This window comes from Struthio camelus, chromosome 1, assembly GCF_040807025.1.
Source record: "Struthio camelus isolate bStrCam1 chromosome 1, bStrCam1.hap1, whole genome shotgun sequence".
NCBI classification, from domain to species: Eukaryota; Metazoa; Chordata; class Aves; order Struthioniformes; family Struthionidae; genus Struthio; species Struthio camelus.
The window spans coordinates 219,681,717-219,698,969 of NC_090942.1; the positions used below are offsets into that span (position 1 = coordinate 219,681,717).

Sequence of the window (17,253 nt, forward strand, 5' to 3'; positions counted from 1 at the left end):
TGAGAGAAGTCAGGGGAAAATGTGAGATGTTGATGGCGTGGATGAAATTGCAGCAGAAGTAGAATCAAGGTGGAAGGAGCAGCAGATTAAAAAAAAAAGAGTGCATCGGAGAAACACTATGATGCAAATTCTCTGCCTGCACAACTCCATGGAAAGCAAGGTATCTAAAACCTCTGGGAATTTGGTCAGAAAATGAGATGACAAGAATTGCATGTCCATGGAGAGGTGCTGGAAACTTACTTAAGTCACTTTAATGCAACAGTTTCTTCTTTACAAAAAATGAAATTACATTATACGTTTTGGGGGTGACCTTTCCAGTGGAAAAGTGTCTCCTTACAAGCAACAAGAGAGAGTGAAAGCGAGGGCTGAGAGAAGTTAAATTTATAAATGAATGAATTGGGAATTAAAGCACTGTTATAGAGGAATCTGTATGTGAATGGTGCAAATTTACAGGGCTATTTTGATGAACTGTAGGAGGAATTTGAGTTTTTCAGCACCTTTCTTTACAAAAAGAAAACCTTCGTCTGTTGGGAATTCAGTCAATTTCCTGATTTTTTTGGCCATTTCCTAAGTTGCAAGGTTACTAATGGCAATTACAGACGCTATTTGTACCTTGTGGGTTCTAGCAGTGCGTAGAAGTTTAAATGATTGGCTCTTGGTAGGAATTGCTATAATACTCTTGAGTAGATAGAAGCCACCTTTCCTCATTTCTTTCTTGCAGAATATGGTAACTGCTTTGGCCTCACATTTCACTGTCTCCATCCCCCATGACAATAAACCACAATTTCAGTGTTCATTATAACAGCTCTTAGTTACAGTGCTCTTGTGAAGGAGCCTGTTTTTAAGGTATTTTATTACAAGTTATAACAAACTTCTTTTGAGGATTTTGCACAAAAAGTGATGGTATAAGGAGATACATCAACTCAGTAACAGTTGCAAAAAAAAATCATAATTTTTTAAGCAAAAAAGCTTTTTTTTTTTTTTAGAGGTAGGAAGACAATGCACTAAAAAGCAATCAAATTTGTCGGTAGAATGTTACGTTCCTTTTCCTGCCCTCCACTGTGAAAATACCGGTATTTTTGATTCAATACAGCAAAAGGGAATTCTACCAATCTTTAGTAGACGTCTTACACACTATTATATTAAACTGATCCCTAGTATAATACATGTCTTTTGTACTTTCTTCTTCATGCAGGCCATAGTTTTTGCACCACTCGGGCCCTTATTCTGCAAAATGCTTAATGTGTGTAAATTTTGGCTCGTGAGTAGTCCCATTTGCATTCACTATATTGAAATTATACAGGCTGAATTTAAATCATTGGGTTCAGCAAGTTTAAACACATGTTTAAAATCAAACCGATGCTCAAATGCTCTGCTAATGACTCAAGTACAGCTCAGTTGTAAGCCCCCCACAACCCTTCTATTTGTGTTCGATAGTTTCTGTGTGTTTTACTGACAAACAGAAAGTGTGAACTTGGTCTGCTGCCATCATTGGAACTGACTGAGATAAAATTCAGTGGATTTTTTTTTTTTAAATCTATGTCTTAATTTGAGAGAAAAAAGCCACAGAAAATTTACAGGCTTTTGGAACTGGGTTCTGTCACAGTAAAGTTCATTTTTGAGGTTAAAGGAAGAACACCCAGAGAGCAGTCATACTAAAGCCATCATTGCAGAAACAGGAGTGGGCCCCTCCTTTTTTCTAGCCAGTTTTAGGTGAACCTTACACCCACGCTGCAGCTCTTGCTTTCTCTTGCAGTCACTCTCCGGCTCTAAGACACATTCGTGCTCGTGCCAGATGGATCAGCAAGTGAGAAATTCATAATAAAATACTGTCTTCAAGCCCCTATGTTAGAGCTCTGTGTTACTGGCTATCAGAACCTGTGCTTAGGATCTTTTATGGGCTCATAGTTTTGGGAGCTCCAAATGATATGCTATACCATATCCCTTTTAAGCCTACAAAACTTACCATACAGCTAATCTTGACTACTAGGCTGTAGCTATAATACGCTGCAACACAAATTCAGGGCATAGCATCCAAAGTGAAGCTGGGATGTAAGAGTCATGGAGGAGTAAGATTTCATTAGTGTGTTCAGGATTTAGCCTTTCAAGAGTTATCGTAACTCTTTATATTTCATTTGCCATTGGTATCAACAATGAATTTCCTCCTAGAACTGGATTCCTCTCACTTCCCTTTAGATCTACAAGTGAGGCCCATGATTCGACTAGGTTACCTCTACAATCAAAAGGACTTGCAGTGACTGGAAGGATGAAGGGTTTTTTGAGGATGGCTTAGATGCTTCGCTCTTTCAAATCAGTCTTTTGATTTTGTGATAACTGCCGACTGAGTGTGATCCATTCCTTGCCAATGCATCCTCATATACATTTATTCTGAAGAAGACCAAGGAATGATAAATGTTTTCTGTTCTTCTTCTGTTCTGTTTTTCAGTATTGGTAGTAAACCATGGTTTGTTGGTGTGCCATTCAGAGACTCGGTTTCTGTTGTTTAGCGGTCAGGAAGGAGGATTCGGCTTATGAGAACCTCTGCCTGTAATTGCAGTTTTCAATATTTTGTTTATGGGTTTTCTGGGTATTTTGCGTCATAAACTAGTTTACGTACTCACAAATATATTTTACCATGTTGCTGCAAGTCAGGGACTTTTTTCTTTTTCAGTGCCTTGTGTTGCATTTAATAAACTTAAAGCGAAAAGCTGATTTACTTCTTTAAGTATTTTGACAAAAATCTTTCTAATATATGTTTTATTTCTGATGTCAGTTGTCTCTGTGTGAGGGTATGTGTGCTTGCATGCCTGCATATATGCAGTGATAGGCATAAATCCCAGACCATACTGTTACGTGAAGTCATTCATTTGCACTTTTTCAGCTCTGCTAAGTTCCAGTATGTTTCCAGCAATGTAAAGAGGACCCCAAAGAACAGGAAGACATTTTCTTCTAACTTAATTCTATATCTCACTTCTTCATTCCTTTTCTCTTCATTTCTCTTCCTGCTTGCTTTCTTACACTATCTCTTATTCTTTTGTTCCTTTCCCCATTCTCCCTAAACTCTCATGATGTATCAAAACACCTCTAAAAGTATAGGACAGCATTTTGAAAAGTTCTCTGCACGTCCAAAAAGAGACATTTCAGCATGACCTGATTTCCCAGAGGTGACGTGACCAATGCATGTAGGAAATATGACTCCTCCAGGTGTCTGAATCACTTCCTGGGGAAATAAGACGCAAAAAATCACCAATCAGCTTGAAATCCACAAGTACATGCCCAGTTCAGACAGATGCAGGTTGTTTTGTGTGTGTGTGTGTGTCCTGCTAGCTGTTGCAATTATCAGAGCTCTGAGTCACACATAATTGAATCTTTCTTTCCATCAGTAATTGTTCTAAGAGGGTTTTCCTGTAGTCCATTAAGTAACATTTATTTTGTTCAGGATAAGAATGCATAAAAAAGGCAAACTAGGGTTCATAAGAATGCATTAAAAAAAAGGCGATCTAGGCTTCAGGTGTCCAGTGCCATGAACCTAGGTCCCTTTTCTTTTATTCTGTCTTTCAGCTTATTCCGATCTGATCACCACACAGTCGTCATTATTTTAATGTTGAATACTCAGACAAGAGTGCCATGGATGTGAAAGAAAGGAAACCGTACCGATCTCTGACTAGGCGCCGCGACACTGAGCGCCGCTATACCAGCTCTTCAGCGGAGAGCGAGGACAGCAAGGCGCCCCAGAAGTCCTACAGCTCCAGCGAGACCCTGAAGGCTTATGACCAAGACTCTAGATTGACCTACAGCAATCGGGTCAAAGACATGGTGCACCAAGAGGCCGATGAATTCTGCCGAACAGGTGAGCACGTTTCAGCAGGTCCTGCCGTAAGCAAGGTGCGTTAACCAACGCTGCTTAGGGACATTGACTTGGAGTGGGCAGGCGTACCAGTCCAGCCTGAGTTTGGCAAGGTTGGGTCACGGAAACTGTAAGTATGCGGAGGTCCAGGGGTCAGCGTGGGCTCCACAGTCCTAGCAGAGATGTCAGATGTTTTCCTGTTTATTGCTAGGCTCAAGTCAATGCAGTGACGTTTTCACTGCTGTTGCTGCCTATGTGAGGTAGATTCCTAGCCCCTGCTACAGTCTCATCTTCATTTTTCTGCAGAGATGTATAAGTGTCTTAGTTCAGACGTCAAGCAGGGTGGCACATAAATTATTTTTAGAAGTCCATGCAGAAAAGCATAAAACGGCAAACAGAGTCAAATGAAGTAGGCAGCATTCCAGACAACGAACATAAAGAGCTGAGCTAGACTACTAGTAGTGCACCCTCTGCATTTTGGAGAAACAGATTCCCCAAAGGGCATGCATATAACTGCACTCATTTACCTTGGGGGCTGCTTAATTTCTCTCTTCAAGTGTCATGCCGTTGTGGTTTTGGTGCAAGACTCATCTTTAAGACATGCACAAACAAAATTAGTTGCAGCAGTATCTCTATGCATATAGTCTTGCCACTTACATTTCAAGAAAGTTGCCACAGGCAATAATTAGCCACAGGACCAATAGGTGTTGCTAGCACTACTTTGCAATCACAAAAGCGGTTTCCTTCTGAGCAGCTCTGAAGTATTTCATAATCACTAAGGAACCTAAGAAGCTATAAAGAAAAGGAAATCTTTTAGGTCATTGAGTTTGCTCACTTCATACAATATATTCACCATGCAGGATGGATGTGAATTAGTATAGGTCAGTGGTTTTCAACCTAAGGGTCTACGAGGCCCTGCAGGTCCATGGACTTCTACTAAGAAGCCCGCAAAAGATAAATAAGAAAAGCCAGTCTATTGACAAGGAGCATAAATTTGCTATACAGAAGTTCATACTTCCCCAGAAAAAAAATTTGTAGGGTACTGAAAAATGGCAAAAAGGCATTGGCCTGTGTGCTGAAATTAATTGAGAAGAAGTTAAGATTAACCAAGTCAGGACTCCAGTTAGGCTTCTGATATATCACCCACAGATTTTTCATTTTATAATTTTCTCACAGTTCATCCTGAGAGTCCCAAGACTGGCCTGAAGAGTGATAACAATTACCCCAGATAATCTGTGGCACAAAGCCACGAACACACCTCACTTTGTGTTGCCTCTTGGACTTGTGCCAGCTGAGAACCAAGCCCTATTCACTTGTTCGACATCAACAAGGCAAAGCAAATTTCTTTCCAGCATTGGTTTGGAAGGCAGAGGAGGGAAGCATTTCAAATTGACCAAATAAATTCAGTAAATAAACAAGTCAGCATTTAAATGGTTTTAGCTAGAGTGAGAGTGCCAGCAAACGTGCAAGTCAGCACAGCAAAAAATAGACCAGACCTGAATTAAAAAGTCTCAGATATTTATTATCTTCCTTTTATTGACTTGAGTTCTTCCAGTTTAAAAGGCAACGCTGAACACAGAATATGAAAATCGATACATCTCCTGCTGTTTATTGCAAATAAATTTGATTTTCAGTTAATTGTAGCAGTCATTTTTCATAATTTATGAGCTGTTGTTGCTGGAGAGCATCCGTCACAGTGCACGTTGATGTGCCTGATGATGCTGAGCGTGGCTTGTTGCAGGGGTAGGTGGAACTCACCATCGTTGGCTCAAATACGCAGTGTGCAAACAAAGAAAAATAAAAGATTATATTGTCCAGTACTCCTTGGAGGATGTTTATTAAAATTATGCTGGCATTGCATTAAAGTAAGAACTGGAAGAGAAGAGCTAGGTCTGTGGGGAAATACTGTTTCCTTTCTTTTACAACTTGTCAAGTTCATCTGCTACATCATGCCATGGAGTGGGAGAGGACGTTCTCCCAGACAGTTTCACAGATGAGTTAAATGGATTAATTTGCCACAAGCTTGCACTGTGTTCCCCGAGCCAGGCTCGAGGGCTTGGCAGAGCTGTGAGCCCAAGCATCCTTATCTGTCTGCTCTGGCTGAAAGCTTTACCCTTGCTCAGTCAATCAAAAAGGTGTGAAGTTCATGAATGCTTTATATCATTTGAGTGTTATCAGCTGTAGATCGTTAACCAGCTGAACCACAGTAATTTTTTCCTTACGTCAGATGGTTTCTTCCCTGAACTGTACATGGAAGTGCTGTCAAGTCCCACTGACTTGGTATTCACCTTGCCTCCAAACATCTTCTCTCTGATCAGCGGGAGCTGCAAAGTTAACGAAGAAGTATAGTAAAGCAGCAGCTACTTGGGACCAGCTGATCATTCAGTGCAAAAAAGGTTATAGTAAGAGACGTTCCCCATGCAGCAGAGGCTTGTGGCAAGCCGGAGTGTTTCCACAAGCGTGAAACCGGACTCTGGGAAAGCAGAAATCTGACTGTTTGCATTGGATGCACATTCTAAAATGTGCTATTTAACATCGACAGATGGGAACGCGAGGAGAATCACGCGCTTCAGTGTGGTATTGAGCAGGGAAAGAAGCATAACTCAGTTTTGGATACAAGCTTGAGGTCTAGAACGGGTGAATAGAGTGCAGTAATGAGTAGATATGAATTTTACGGTCTGTAGCTAGGTGTAGGCCTGAACTTTCCTGATGATCACATATTCAGATTCAGCTGGGGAAAAAAAAAAAAAAAAACATTTCTGAGCTGCAAATGCTTTTCTAAAAGTCTGTAGCCCATGCATAGTTTAGGCAGCTTGGGCTCCACTGCAGGGGATTTTCTTATTGAAGTAACATAAGGAAGCCAGCTAGACAGAATCTGATGGCTGGTACTGGTATTTGGCCACCATCCAGAGCCTGATGCCTCCTACTGGTTAAAGTTTTTTTAATGCATCCTATGGAGGCATACTGGAACGGGAGCAGCACTGCATTGTACTTGTAAAAGCACAGTGCAAATAAAGGCATTCATGGGTGATCAAAGCCTTTTAAAGACATTCTGGGTTAAAAAAGAAAAGCAGACATTAATAAATAAATGTGGATTAAAATGGAGCCACTAATTGCTCTCCCCAGCTTTCTAGGGCAACTTTCTGAACAAAGTGTGCTAATATCTGAATCTTTCTTCACGCTGATTTGGACTGATTTTGAAGCTCTGCATGTAACTAGAGTTGAACCTAAGAGTCATTTTTCAGGTTATATTTTTAGTCAGCTAAACAATTGCATCTATTAGCAGCCAAATAACCTCTGCTGTGGTTGTGTCAGAATGAATAGCTGAACTGAGTCAAGTCATGAGTGGTCAGCAAGTAGAAAGTGAGATCTCCAAAATATATTTAAACCATCAATATGTACTTTCAGCGATTTCAGCAGGAAGAACTCCTCCAACTTTCACATTTCCTATTGTATTTGTGTTGCTAGGTATACTCTAAGACTGTTGATCATTGCATATCTCATTTTGCTTTTCTCCCAAGATGAGTATTTTCTGCCCCTCTTAAATAATTCCACCATCTCCCCATCCCTCTCTGCTTTCAAATTTGATGGTTTTTATTGAACGAGCTCTGAGTTGTTGTCAGAGGAAAGGTTCCAGAGGCAGAAATCCAGCTGCTTTTTGGTCTTGGCACAGTCACCTGGTATCCCAGATGATTTAGCCTTCTGCAAATTAGATGGTAATGTGGAATACTCCCAGTTTCTGTGAACTGCGCTGTGAGGGATGACATAAATACCCAGTAGGGTTATGGTGCAGGTGCTGAGTTGCTCATTGCAAATGGAAAAAATGAGGTCCATACACGTCAAGTGCCTCCTTGGATGCCACAGAAGCAGCAATTTGCTTTTGATTTCTGTGAGGCTGTAGGCACCCCCAAAGCAGTAACTGAATACCTTTTGGGGCTTTGGCTGTAGTCATTAACCAAGATCACAAAACAGGAACGTTTGGTGTGATGCGTGGACTCGGGAGCTACTGTGTCCCACTTGAAGACAGTGGCTGAATGGTTCTGCTGTTGACTTGTGCTAGACAAAACCATCCCCTATGAAAAAGTAACCACGGTGCTGTGTTCTCCCTCAGGAGCCAACTTCTCCTTGCGAGAGCTGGGCCTTGAAGATGTGACGCCCACGCACGGGACTTTGTACCGGACTGATATCGGGCTACCCCACTGCGGCTACTCCATCAGCGCCGGCTCGGACGCCGACACCGAGGCAGACGTGGTCATGTCGCCCGAGCACCCCGTGAGGCTCTGGGGACGCAACCCCAAGTCAGGTCGCAGCTCCTGCCTGTCCAGCCGGGCAAACTCCAACCTCACGCTCACCGACACAGAGCACGAGAACACCGAAACCGGTAAGTGACCACCGCGCATGCGACATCTGCTTTGAGCTCTATCAGGAATGCCTGTTTTTACCACTCCACTTAAATCTTTTTCTTTTTTTTTTTTTTTTTTTGATCAGACTCAGAGAAAACACTCTTCTAATAGTCCCATGTCTTGGCCTTTTGTACTGTCCTACAGAGTATTTGTTAATAAACTGCCGGAGAAGCTCCTACTTATTTATCACAGCGACAGAGATCATTAAGTGGCTGTAATACTCTCTCTGCTTTTCATAGCGACCTTTCAGACAAAAAGCATTTAAATCTCCCCTCCCCTGCCCGATGCTGCTCTTATCTTTGCTACAGATTTTCGGGGCAGATAATTTCCTTCTTTTCCTAGCTGGTTCCTTGACAGGAGCCGTTTCATTTATGTAAATCAGCTGACTGCTCTCTGAAGGGAAAGGATGGTGAAATATTTTTAGAAGCCTTTTTCTTTGCAAGAAATAAAAGCTGAAGGTCACGGTTTTTTTTTATCTCTGTAACTTTGCGTCGCCAGCTGCAGAGACTCCTGCATGTGTTCTGTAGGTCTGCGAACCTTTTGGTCAGCAGTTCTGCCAAGCAGTGTAGGAAGAAGAGAGGATTTTGATTCAATTGCGACTTGACCCTGGGGTTCACGCAGCCATATATGCCTTTGCACCTTTAATTCAATTACGGCACAGCCTGTTTCTTAATATAGCTGCTGCATACAAGTCACTGGGAGCTTGAGCTCAGCGTAGAAAACTGATGTGAAATGACTGCATTGCTTGCTCTCTTTATGCTTTTTGCCACTGTATTATAGTGACAAATGATGATACCCTTTTCTTGGGAAGCCATGACATAGTGAGACATACACCACCCACATGATTTTATGTTTAACTCCAACAAAATTATAGTAGAAGCTTATTAAGTTTCTTTTCAGTGATAATGATATATTAGGCAAAGTTCAAAGATAAATGGCTTTCTGTTTAAACAAGACTCTTTTTTAAAATTATCGTTAGAGTATTTTTTAGGTTTCTTAATGGAGCGTTTTACAGAGTTGCATCCATTTGGACAGGCAGAAGGGCAGTGACAGAGTATATCATTTTACTTCCAAGGCGTATGTTTTGACCAAAAACTTGAGGGATTTTCAGGGTGAACTAGAGTTTTGCACACTCCTAAGAAATGCCTAAGAAAAAAACTAAAGCAAACACCTTGCATTTTCACCCCTTTTTTTTGTATTTGAGCCCCTCCCTTGTGCTTTTCGTGGTGGCGTATGAACAGCTGTGATTCTATCCCATACATTTTTCTTTCCAAGCCTACTAAGAGAAGCAAACCACAGAAAGAAATTTAGTCTTTTTGAAGAATCACATTAGCTGCTGGAGTCTTTTTTGCTAGTTTCCGTAATGCTATCTCTACATGTGCAAAGGCAACTTTGTACCTACAGCTCACTCACAAACGAAATTATATGAGCAACAACACATTAGCAACAGCACATGCATTGAATAGCTTTATTGAGACTAATAGCAGAGGCAGTAGTATTTAAGTCGGTACTGAGAGAGCATCCAATTACTTCTTCCTTAAATGCAGTGACACACACTAACCATCAGCTGACCTGCCATTGCATAGCAATTTGGAAAAGAGAAGACCAGAAGGGTGGAGAACATACCTCTAGTTTTTAAGTGCTGTATAAATATAGAAGACATTTCTTTGGTCCCTAAGGATTTGCAGTCTTAGCTGTTGGGTGTCTTGGGTGAGAAAGGCTATATCATACTCAAAAAATAAAATCTATGTAGCATACATAAAATCTAGAGAGTGGTGGTGCCCAGTATATAATTGTATTGTTCACGTTGATAAAAAGAGATGGTGAAACTCAAGGGAAAATATTACAACCTGATCTCTGCTGTGTGAAGTTTGCCTTGACAGTTGGACTTCCCTGGGAAGACATCAGAGAGATCAGCCAGGTTCTATCTTAATCAGAAAAACTTGTCTGGAGTTGAGAGAAAGACATATATTTTTCAGTATAGAGATTGTAGTTGAATTTGCGGTATGAAAGTATCCAAACAGATACGAAAGAAAAGAAGAGGGGCTAAGGAAAAAAATTTAAGTTATAAATGTACACAAATAAGATTTGGACTTTTTTTTTTTATTATTGATTGGCACATGCAAAGGTATGAGAAGCGTTTGCAAACAAAGTACTTGCATCCTGAAAGCTGCTGTTGGAGAGAGTGGTTGTTTGGGATCCTTTTAGAAGTTTTATCTAGAAAATTGCTCTTTGTTTCGCAGTGTTACTATGGGCACTTACATTGCCAGGCATCACACAGGCTATTTTGAGAAAACCCAGATTTATAGGAGAAACGTTTTCAAGAAGATATGAAATTTTGCTAATGGCAGCATAAAGTAACATAATGCTATGACTCAGTTTACAGGATACCTTTATTAGTCAATATTAATTGCTGACAGTATTGATAGAAGTTATAGCCTTCAGCTGAAGTCAATATGGAGCTTTATGAACCTGCCATCAATAGAAGATTTTATGGGGCCCATTAAAGCAACTTTTCCAATGAAGGTTAACGTCCGAGATTTTTATGCTGTTCATTATTTATCCAAAATAAATAATCAGAATTTACTTCTGATGTTTATAAATCCAAAGCTGTCAAAGCATGACTCTGCTGAGACATTTATTGTGTTCTCAGAAAATGAGAGATCTGGCTCCTCTGAAAAGCTTGGCTTTTTTTTTTGAGGAGTGGTGACGCCTTGAAGGAACAGAGATACGCTGCTCAGCAAGTACAGCCACAATCCGCCCCTCTGTCTTTAAGAAAACTGGCAAAGTGGTCTGATCCCATGGCATATTACAGTCCGTAAATCACTGCACAGGCAGCTGGCATGAAAAGCCGGGCAATGCTTTATCTAAACAGTTCTCAGGCTTTCCAGGAGGTTGAATACTTTTACTAGGCTGTTTGTTCTTAACGAAGAGTTAACTTAAGTTAGTTGTCCAGAATTGCCCTGAGATCAAATCCTACACACACACAGACCTAATGGGCTTCCCGCAGTTGGGCAGTGCTTTTCGCTCGACCTGACTGGTATCTTGGCAGAGTAAGGGGGCAGAGGGGACAGCTCAGTGCCAGGCTAACACAATCGCTCTGTGCTGCTGACACAGAGGCTTCACGAAGTTCAAGGGTTATTTTGCAGCGTGGCCAGCTAAGCTAAGCTGAAATTGTGAACTCACATGAACAGTTCAGAGCCATGCACAGGGAGGAGTGTGAGTCCTGGAAGTATAGCAATAAAGTTAGCCGAACCTTTTTCCTATACTAGTTCACTCTGTTTCTCAGCAAGATTGACCTAGCCAAGTTCCTAAAGTGGTCATTTGGATTTGATTCTGGAGTTGACTGAACTGGTGTTACCCCAGGTAGCCCTGAGCAGCCGTTGCATTGAGCCAACATTTGCACTTAACATAGAAAAAAGGACAATGAGGGGGAGAACATGGTAGCAGTTTCCCAAAAAATTTTCTTGTTTTGCAACCATTTAGCCAGATACTAATAGCAAAAGGTTTCTAATCAGAAAGGTGTCATTGTAAAAGTATAGATTCACAGAATAATTTAGTTGGAAGGCACTTCTGGAGGTCTCCAGTCTAGCCTCCTCCTGGTTAAAGCAGCCCTCACCTCAAAGGTTAGCTCAGGTGGCTCAGGACCTTATCCAGCTGCATTTTGAGTATCTCCCGGGTTGGCGATCCCAAGACCTCTTTGTCCCAGTTCCAGGGCCGCGCCACCCTCACTGTGAACAGCTCTTCTCCTTACGGCTAGTCAGACTTTCCATCGTTGCACCTTGTGCCTGTTGCCTTGTTGCCTTTTGTCCTTTCACTGGGCATCTCTGAGAACGTTTGGGTCCATCTTCTCCCTATCCCCACATATAAAATAGTTAAAGGACAGCAACTAGATGTCCTCGTAGCCACCTCTTCTCTAGGCTAAACAAACCCAGCTCTGTCTGCCTTTCCTTGTGCATGGCATGTAGGTAATTAGGCCCTGAAAGAGATTGTCAGAGGAGTCTGAGGAGCTCCAGTAGTAAAAGTTTTTAAGTGTAGGATAGATAAATAGCTGTTGGGAATGGTCTAGGTCAGCTGGATGCTGCCTCATTTGGAGTGGTTGCACATGTTGATCTCCTGAGCATCTCTCTTTCTCCAGTTTCAATAATTTGTAGCATTGGTGAGCTTTCTTTGGCTCCGGGTGCAGGCTGGACTGTTCAAACGGGGCTTTGAGCGCTTTAGGCTTGTGAACTGCTCAGGGCGTTCTTAACAGAAGTAGACATGGACAGTGTTTGTGTATAAGCAAATATCTAAATATCAGGTCTCTAAGGGGAGATCCTACCCCAGAGCTGCCCAAGCGGTCATGAATCGTGTTCATAGTCCCGCGACAGACCTGAACATGAGAGCTGAACAGAAAATGCTGATGTTCCCACACAGAACCCCTTCCCAGGAAAAGGGGAGCACTTCTCCGTCTGCCTCAGGGGTGACAAAGAGCTTGCTGTTTTTTTGAGTGCGTTCGCTGCAGGATTACTTGAGAACTGGGCCAACCATATTTTTTAAAAGTTGTTTTTTGTAAAAGTGGAGTTGCAAACCTTTTTTTAAAGTACAGAATAACTTTCAGACATTTTCTCCTTAGTTTTAGTCTGGCTTCGTGTTAGTTTCCACCAAGGCACGTAGTTGGTTAAACATGCGAGGGAGCCAGCGAGAGCGGGAGCGTTTTCTTCATTAGCACGACAAGTCAGCCGTGATTAATGTTGTGTACATGTGCAGCGGGGAGCTGATGTTTCTCTCTCGTCATCTCCTCTCGGGAAGAATGTGGGTAGTATCAAGAGGCCAGAAGGATCTCACAGACAGGATGAGTAACATCAGATGGCTCGAGACAGTTCAACCTCTCTGGAGACTACATAGAACCGCCTGCTTAATTGTGATGTATTGTATAAAGAAATTATTGCAGCATAAGTGTTGCTGAAGTGTGGAATTTCCTTATCTAGCCGACTTAGAGATAAGTAGACATGAACTAAAATTCCTGATTTAACCACCCTGGAAGCCAAAACTCAGGCTCCAGGATTGTTGCTGGCAGATCGCGCTGCGTTGCAGAGCTGGGTCCTTCCTCCCATCTTAACAGTTCAAATGCTTGGTAGGAAACGTGTCCTTTCTTCCTGAAAGCAATCCTGCCTGCACTTCAGGTTTGCAAAGGGGGTCAGAGCAGCGTTGCTGGGGTGCAGATCTCACATCTGACAAGGAAATGGCTGCAGGTACGATCGGCGCAGCACACTTCTGCCACGCATCTGCTGGTTGCCGCGGTTTAGGAAGAGCAGTTTAATCTTAAAGCCCATTTGTCTTTGGCTTCACCTCTGATATCACTAGTCAGTGCCAAATGTGGTATGAGGACTGTAGCAATACAGACACTTACTCACGGGTGACAAGATTAAGAGCACCAATTCATTTTACATAGCTGGACCAACACCCCACAGAGAGAAATAATTTTTCTTTTAGTCACTACCATTCTGGGATGCATTTAAATGAGCTTTTAAACTATCATGCAAGCAGCTAAACCAGTATCTGCTCTCCTAGCCTTACCAAAATGACCAGAATGGTAGTGGATGTGCCATGGTTAATTTTCGCTTTCCCATCAAATAAATTGTCTTTCCTGAGAGTTCTCGTATACTTTTGTAAAACTGAAATGCAGTGGTAACCAGGGGCTGAAAAGCTCACGTAATATTTTTGCCTGTTCTACCGTCACAGACCCAACTCTTTGCCATTTAACTGACATAATACATGATTTAAAGAGCATTTCTTGCAGTGGGCCCCCCACACTTTCTGGTTCTACACTCTTTAAACCATTACTGCTGCTGGAAGAAGCGCTTAAAAACTGCGTGGGACATTAAGACTTGATAGAATTGAATAGTAGTAAAAGGTATTTAGAAACATAGAGGTAAATTAGAGCAGGAAATAAAGACAAGCCTTTCCAATTAGAAAAACCGAAGAAACAATGCAATTTTATTTCTCCTGAGTAGTTAAGAAGTCTAACTAATACTTTCACTTATTGGGGGGGGGGGGAGTCTGATACAGGTTCACCGAAGCCTCTGAAAACTCCCATTGATATCAGAGACCTGTTAGATCGGGTCCTAGGTGTATGCTGGTAACTAACTGTTTTTGAAAAATAGTCAGAGTGCCAGCTTGGTGTAAATGCCAGTACTGCTGGTTAAACACCCTGCGACATGCTGTTCACCGCCAGTTTTCTTGTATACATTTCTGCTTCTTATTAAATCAGAAAGCCGTCATGACGATCAAGCCACATGCTCCAGAATTTCACCACTTTTTCCAAATATATTCTCTTCCAAATTTCTTGACAATAGCTATAAGGGGACCTTAGTCAAATGGTAATTATTTCTGAGTTGTTTTTTTTTTGTTGTTGTTCCTTTTGGTTGACTCTTGCTCATGTTTCTGACGGGGTCTATCCATGCTTCCACGGGCCTTTCCAGGTGCTCCTAAACGGTTCTGAACCTCTGCACAGCAAGTATTTTTACTCAGTCTTTTTTGCATTCACCTCCCTATTTCCCAAATCATGTTAATCCAAATCACTGGCTCAAAATATAATTCAGTATATCAGTGCAATTAGCAGTCCCAGAATTACTGTGTAATCTCACCATTACAAATTGTCTGTTAAAAACCCATCTTATAATCCATGGTGACTTTTCTTTTTATTACCACATTTTGCTGAGTAATTTCCTCTCCAGCTTCATGCAGTCTATTGTTAATATTGTTACTGTGGCTGCAGCAACATCTTTTTTTTTTTTTTTTTTTTTGAATTAAATAGTGTATTATGAAGTACTTCCAGTAAATGAGTGTGTGGTTCAAACATGCTTCTTCTGCAAATTGTGTAGGCAAAAATATGATACTCAGACTCTAGAGAGTGCAGAACAGAGACTTAAAAAAAAAATCATTCCTCAAAATAAATAAAAAAGAGAAGTGCGATGTTCTCTATTTTCTTAAACTTCTCTTATGCCTTTGGAGTAGGAGAAGACAAGAATAAATTAGAATTACCAGGTCAAGATCAGGCATCTGCTGGCTGTCGTACTTCACTTGGCTCCTATCAGCTGTAACCTTAATATTAACAAGATGTTTCAGCTTGAAATAAGAATTAGGCAGAACCCTTAACACTAAAGATCCAACATCAATTACATATGATAGCAAACAGCACCGGAAAACTATCAAAATAAGTAGCTGGTCCAGAAGTGGATTTTCACTAATCCAAATTGTTTCGGTTCCTGGAAATTTTTACACTCTCCTTTCTCAGGTAGCACTTGCAAGCAATACCTCATTTTGACAGTACATTAGGATTGCTTGGATTTTGCAGTCCACTGAAGCTATCTTTATAAAAATATTCGGAGACAAGATGGTCACCTGAAATGTGAAGGTCAAGGGAAGGAATGTGTCTCCTGGCTCTCCAACCATAAAGATACTAATGTTCCTGTGAAGAATATTAGTCCTTAAAAGGAGAGTTTGACAACATCACCATCTGAAACACTACATTCCCCAGTGAAAAATGGCTCTCTGGAAGGCTGTTACATCTTCCTTACTTGTGATCCAACTTTCTAACCACGGCTATTCTTGATGATGGATTCCTACTACCTCCTATATTCTGTCCTCTCATCTTTTTTATCATTTCTAGACATGAGCCCTGGGATGCTTTTTGAAAGTGAAAAGGTGAAGCGTGATCTTACTTCTTCACAAGAATGTCAGAGAAAGTTTTACCCTGATGGGATGGGAAATTGGTGGGGTTCAAGGCAACAGAACCTTAATCTCTCTCCGTGGTCGACCAAACCCCTGTGCAGGAGGTTGTAAAACGACATCTCAAACCCAGGAACAAGTGGATGTCACTCTGTCCCAGGCAGGATTCAACCCACCTGAGCGCCGAATCTCCCTTTGGAGGCACCGTGCGCTCCCCAGCGACTGCTGAGGGACCCAGCGGCACCAGTGCTCCCGGTTTAGGTGGTTTACCTTACGTGGGATAATCTGGGCCTAATAATTCAGTTGCTGTGTTAGTGATCAGAGGTAGTGCCTTGATTTTGCTCGATGAAGGTATTCCCACTCATTTCCTGGGGTGGATATATCTCGTCCTTGGCCTGTTTGTCTCTAGAGAAAAAGAAGTCTTCCCATTTTTTTTTATTCTCATATGGTATGCCCATAAGGGATGCAGTTTCTTTCCTTCTGCAATCTGCGTCTGTCTGACCTCATCCCTTTCACAATGTGATTCTGCTGCAGTGAGCCACAGTTAATGAACTGCACACTGTTAGAGTGTTGGTTTCACATTCTTCTTCTTCCTTTTGTGATGACGGTGAAGCCATTAAACAGCCCCTCAAAAATGGCCCGAACTGAGTAAACTCTTAATAGCTGGGAGATTGGTGGAGAGGGCATGTAGCAACAACGTTAACAGGTAAGAACTTATTGTTCTTTTCAATGACGCCGTTAATTGTTGTCCTTCCCTTGGCCACTGCAAAATGCCTTGTCGTGGAGAATATTTTATAGAAAATAACTGCATTGAGCGATATTGCTGGCAAGCTGCCAAATATTCTGGACCTAAGTCTGCGCTTTTTTTTTTTTTAAAAAAAAAAAACGACTATTCCCAAATGTCATAAGTTACTTCCTTCTCTCAGTGCGAAACACCCTAGAGGGAGTGCAGATAGGTTCAGTTGCAAACAAGCCGTGGACGCTTTTAATGGCAATACTTGGCTTCCGACCCACATCTTTGGGAGGTGTGTGCGTGTCTCAGCACTGGCTGAGATTTTTCCCTTAGCCTCTTCCTCCTTCTCCGCTTCATCCCTGCTGTGTAGGGGTCACGCCAGGCTGAAACGAGCAGGACATCCCAGGATGCCATCACAGCCCTACCAGGAGCTACTGCAGCCTTCGCCGCGCAGAGAAAGGGGGTGCCAGGCTTTCTCCCCACTTTGGCATTTCTAGATGTTCATGTCTATATTCCTTGGACCACTGCACCTCCTTATAGGTCCAGCACAGTGTCTT

General features: G+C 41.8%; 1 protein-coding gene across 2 annotated transcripts in view; it reads left to right on the plus strand.

Annotated features, from left to right (window-relative positions):
- The window catches only part of TENM4 (teneurin transmembrane protein 4), a 394,575-nt gene that overhangs the window by 44,783 nt on the left and 332,539 nt on the right, over positions 1-17,253 (plus strand). For both annotated transcript variants that reach the window (XM_068930642.1, XM_068930643.1), the window contains exons 2-3: positions 3,562-3,850; positions 7,959-8,228. In XM_068930642.1, the coding sequence (XP_068786743.1) occupies positions 3,628-3,850; positions 7,959-8,228 (493 nt within the window). In that variant the 5' untranslated portion in view covers positions 3,562-3,627. The remainder of the gene's footprint in view (positions 1-3,561; positions 3,851-7,958; positions 8,229-17,253) is intronic.